At 36.7% G+C, this 5,000-nt stretch overlaps 1 protein-coding gene across 2 annotated transcripts in view; it reads left to right on the top strand.

Moving 5' to 3' along the window:
* LOC130051762 (uncharacterized) overlaps window positions 1-5,000 on the top strand; it is a 46,575-nt gene that overhangs the window by 35,061 nt on the left and 6,514 nt on the right. For both annotated transcript variants that reach the window (XM_056154359.1, XM_056154358.1), the window contains exon 10: window positions 1,520-1,677. In XM_056154359.1, the coding sequence (XP_056010334.1) occupies window positions 1,520-1,677 (158 nt within the window). The remainder of the gene's footprint in view (window positions 1-1,519; window positions 1,678-5,000) is intronic.

The raw sequence follows: 5,000 nt of genomic DNA, 5'->3' as shown, positions 1-5,000 counted from the left end.
GCCTGGGGAGATCAGTGTGAATAAGCCTTAACCATGTCAGAACCGCAAAATTTTCAAGTGACTGACTAAGCTCCTTGTCATTATTTTGAGTTTCACCATGATGAGTGATTCCCATATCCTTCTGAAGCAGGTTATCTTCAACGAAGGCTGTGAGTCTTTAAAACAAATCTTCAGGACATTCGTTTGGGTCATAATGAATAGCATCAAAGTTTATGAAGTAAGCCCCCGTGGTTTGGAAACCATAATGAAGGCGGATAGTTTGCCAGATTTGATCTATTGATGTGTATTTTTGACAATGGTATTCCTAGATTTTGTAGGACAGTAGTTAGCTATTTGGCCCAACATTAGTTCCAGTATGTTTACCTTTTGCTCCTTTGTAAGGTGACTCGCCTCGGGTACATTTTTGTCCTCATCACTGAATCCTCGATACGGAGTATTCCTTGGTGTTTTTCCCCCACCAGGTCCCTGATACAAGAAATGGGGCAAAAATTTTGTCTAAGGAAAGAGTATATAACAAGTTCTGATGCCAATTTTCAAAAGAAGTTACTGTTTCAATCTTTGTTAGGCACCACTGTTTCAGTGCACGACGGGTGCTCGCCATGATGGAATGACAAGTACTGAGTAGACTTTGAGTCACAATAAGACATGAAAACAGAATGAGCCCTACTGTTCACAGTTACGGTGTGACTTATCTGTTGTTTCTTGAAAACGTGGGTAATGTTTCGCTGCCACCACACCAATAAGATCGGGGATAAATCATAAACACATGCGAATGTTGCAAATTTGCGCACGAATGATGATCACTGGACGAGAAACAATCATACAAATAAAAGACACCCAGAGGTGGAAGGACTAATTCCGGAGTATGTCATTGGCTGGCGCTAATTTACCAGGTGGTAACTTGAGAACCCTCTGACATTAAAACTTCAAACTTGGAACATGAAGAGATGGTGTTGAGGAAGGGTGCATTGCACCAGAATGTTTGACCGTGATCAATTTAGAAAGTCAAGGTCAATGTTTTACATCAGAATATGGTCCAGGCCATATCTTGAGAATCCTTTGACTCAATCTTTAAACATTGAAAGAGGACATTAAGACAAGATGCACTGTATCAAAGTTTTTACATGATCCATTATTCATACAAGGTCAAGTTAAGCAAAATACAAGTACTACCCAGCCGTAACTTTAAAACCTTTTGACATGAAGACCTGAAAGTTGGAATACCCATCAATGAGATTAAGCTGAGATACACTGCAGTACAATTGTTGGCCTTGACACATTAATTTCTTCAAGGTCATATTATAAAAATTTCAAAAAGTAGTCAAATGATTAAAAATTTGTTCATTTCTCAATTGAAAAAGATAAGAAAGTGCTAAAGTATTCCTCACAAAGGGTACTAACCCAGTCAAGACAGTTCTGGTCTGTTTTGCAAGTCTAGATAATTCATATTCTTAAAGAATCCATGCCATAAAAATTCCTATTAGATATGTTGACATTCATGTTAATTGTTTTTTGTTAGATTCTCAGCTGCAGACAAAAACAGCAGCCCTTCAGAAGAAACTTGTCTCAGAAAAAGAAGAGAAGGTGAAACTAGCTGCAGAAATGAAAGACATGCACACACAAATGCAGAAAATGAAAGTTGAAAGAAGTAGGCTTATAGCATCAGTCAGTGAAAAGGTTGGTGAGATACAATCATGTTAATGATTTGATTATGCACAGTGTTCATCATTATCGTAGTATATTTTGAGACATTTTTACCAGTGACTTATTGTTAGCTCACCTGAACTGAAAGCTCAAGTGAGCTATGCTGATCATCTATAATTGTCCATCTGTCTGTAAACTGTTCACATTTTCGACTTCTTCTCCTGAACCACTGGGCCAATTTCAACTAAACATAGCAAAAGGCATCCTTAAGTGAAGGAGATTCAATTTTTTTTCAATTGAAGGGTCATGCCCTTCTCCAAGGGAAGATAATCACAAAAATGCAAAATATTTATTTCATTTAAAAATCTTCTCAAGAACCACTGGGCCAGGAAAATTCACATGAAAGCTTTCTGACATGGTGCAGATTCATAATTTTTTATAATATCGTCAGGTTAAAAATGATTTGGAACATATGCTGATAGGTCATTTACATTGAGTTATAAGTAAATGCCAAACCTCAAATTGCTTTATGATAACTTCATGAAAATCCTGAAATTGTCGTAATCATTCATCGTTTTATAAAACTGTCTAACCTTAGAAAATCTCTGTAAAAAACTACAGTACTATTAGTATTATCATAAACTTGTGTTTACCATTAAAGATATAAATAATATAGTTATATATATATATATATATATATACACACCCAACCTTACGTTTACCCCTAGGATCTAAACGATACATAGGGAAGTCGTTGTGGCCGAGTGGACTTATGCACTGGTTTGACAATCTTGCTAGGCGGTGGGTGCCGTACGTCGCTGGTTCGACCCCGGGCTGGGGCGAAAATTTTCAGTACCTAGTTGTGATTATTTAGTGCTTTATATATATATACACACATGTACTAGGGGTGGGACGATTCAGGGTTAGCTCGATTCGGTTCGGTTTCGATTCAGAACAGCACGGTTCGGTTATTTTCGATTCGGTTCATGTTAGGTCCATTTTATCTAATAACACCACAAAAATGAACAATTTTAATGAGTAGCATATTTGAATTGATTTTTTTCAAGTTATATAACTATATGTCGTCATTTGTAAACATCATATCTATTCATAATGGCATTTTATAACTTTGATAGAAAAAAGAAAATACTGACAGTCTATTAAAATTTGTTATATTAATGTGCTGCATAAGTTTTGGATTATTAAACAAATCTATAGTGAATCTAAAATGTATATGATATTGTTTTCATTGATATGCAAAAATTCAACAATTCTATCAATTGAGAGTCTTTGAAAATATCTCCTTTATTGGTTTACTTCTCCCATATTAACTGTCAAATCTGTGTCATTACCTACGATGTTGATTTCACTCCACCACTGACAGAAATGGTATATGTCATTTTAAAAATAAACTGCAATGATCTCACGGACCATATTCTGTTGGTATCCGAGATGTGAAAATACTAACTCTCAACACAGTAGTGATTTAAATCTCTGTTGCATAAAAAACCACATGTTCTGCACATTACTCGGACGCCATATTTGTTGTTTTGGTGTAAGTAAAATCTAAATCGAACCAACCGAAATCCAGAATTTGTAATCGGTGCATCGAATCAAATGGTATGAATCGCGGTGCACCGAAATTTTTGGTGCACCGCACAGCCCTAACATGTACATTGTAATGTTGTTATATGTATAAATAAGAACCGTAATATAGATATACATGTATATTTTCTCAATTTCACTAGAATTGCTATTCACAGCTAGTTGCTAAGATATACTGATAAAAAAAGAAAAGAAACAGAATTGCTATTCACAGTCGCTAAGATATACTGATAAAAAAAGAAAGAAACAGAGTTGCTATTCATAGTTGCTAAGATATACTGATAAAAAAAGAAAGAAACAGAGTTGCTATTCACAGTCGCTAAGATATACTGATAAAAAAAGAAAGAAACAGAGTTGCTATTCATAGTCGCTAAGATATACTGATAAAAAAAGAAAGAAACAGAGTTGCTATTCACAGTCGCTAAGATATACTGATAAAAAAAAAAAGAAGAAAAGGAACAGAATTGCTATTCACAGTCGCTAAGATATACTGATTAAAAAAACACATAGTAATTTTTCGCTGAATCTTCAAATGATTTTTTCATACTTTTTTGGTGTAGAATGAAATGTAACGCCTGATTACTCCTTGTTACATCTAACACTATTGTTTACTAGATAGATATTCTATAGAATTTGAGGTCAATAAAATATGTTGTCATAAAATCCTGAAATTGACCTCCTTAACTCTTGATTGTTGTAAGTTCCTACTACTTGTGATTCAGGCACCAGTAGTCTATCAAATGCGCAGATTCTCGATCTTTGTTTGTGTTGTCTTTAAATGTAACCGCTTTTTAAGAAATGCTGTGTCTGAATTATGCTCAACGCACCAACACAATTGGACAATTGAAAGCAAGTGTGTCACAATTTGCAGTTGCAAGAGATTTCAATGTTGCACCATATGTCACCTTTGGGGCAAATATCAACAGCATGGTTTAACAAATGATCATCATAGAGCAGGTAGACCACGCATGATGTCAGCAGCACAGGATCGCTTCATCCGATTGTTATCTTTGTCAACGATTCACAACAGCATCATCTATAATAGGATCTGCTATTCCTGGGATTCGCAGAATATCAGATCAGACTGTTTGCAATTGACTATGGGATGCTGGGATTAAAGCACACAGACTGTACTGACTCCGCAACATTGGCGAAACTGACTTCAATAGCCTCAGACTCCTAAAGTATGGCTGCGGCAACGCTGGTGGACAGTTTGGTTTAACAATGAGCGTTTTGTGCAAAATTGCATCCAGGAGGCTGGCTGGTGTGGAGGGGGTAGTGTTATGATAAGGACAGCAATATCCTATACAGGCAGAACAGCATTGGTTCACATACAGGGTATTTTGACAGCTCAGCGGTATATTGATGAAGTCATACAGTCGCACTCGGTTCCTAATGCAGCATCTTTGAGCAGCATTCCATGACAACGTCAGACTACATCCTGTTAATCTAACACATGATGTTCTGCAAAGACACAATATCCAGGTTTTTCCTAGGCCTGGGCATCCAAATCACCAAATTTGAACCCTATCGAACATGCATGGGACAAACTGGATAGGTGCATCCGCCAAAGACAACCACAGCCTCAAACTCTGCAACAACTGGCCCAAGCTCTGCAGTTAGAGTGGAACAATATCACTAGACAGTTTTTTTTATAGACTTAATTGCGTCCTTGGGAAGGCGTTGTCTGTGAGGCAGTTATTGGTGCCCAAGGGGGACACTAGATATTGAACTTGGATAGCGTTGAACTA

Source organism: Ostrea edulis, chromosome 2 (genome assembly GCF_947568905.1).
Source record: "Ostrea edulis chromosome 2, xbOstEdul1.1, whole genome shotgun sequence".
In the NCBI taxonomy this organism is placed as follows: Eukaryota; Metazoa; Mollusca; class Bivalvia; order Ostreida; family Ostreidae; genus Ostrea; species Ostrea edulis.
The sequence above is the reverse complement of the archived record's forward strand: the minus strand, read 5'-3'. Positions and strand labels throughout refer to the sequence as shown.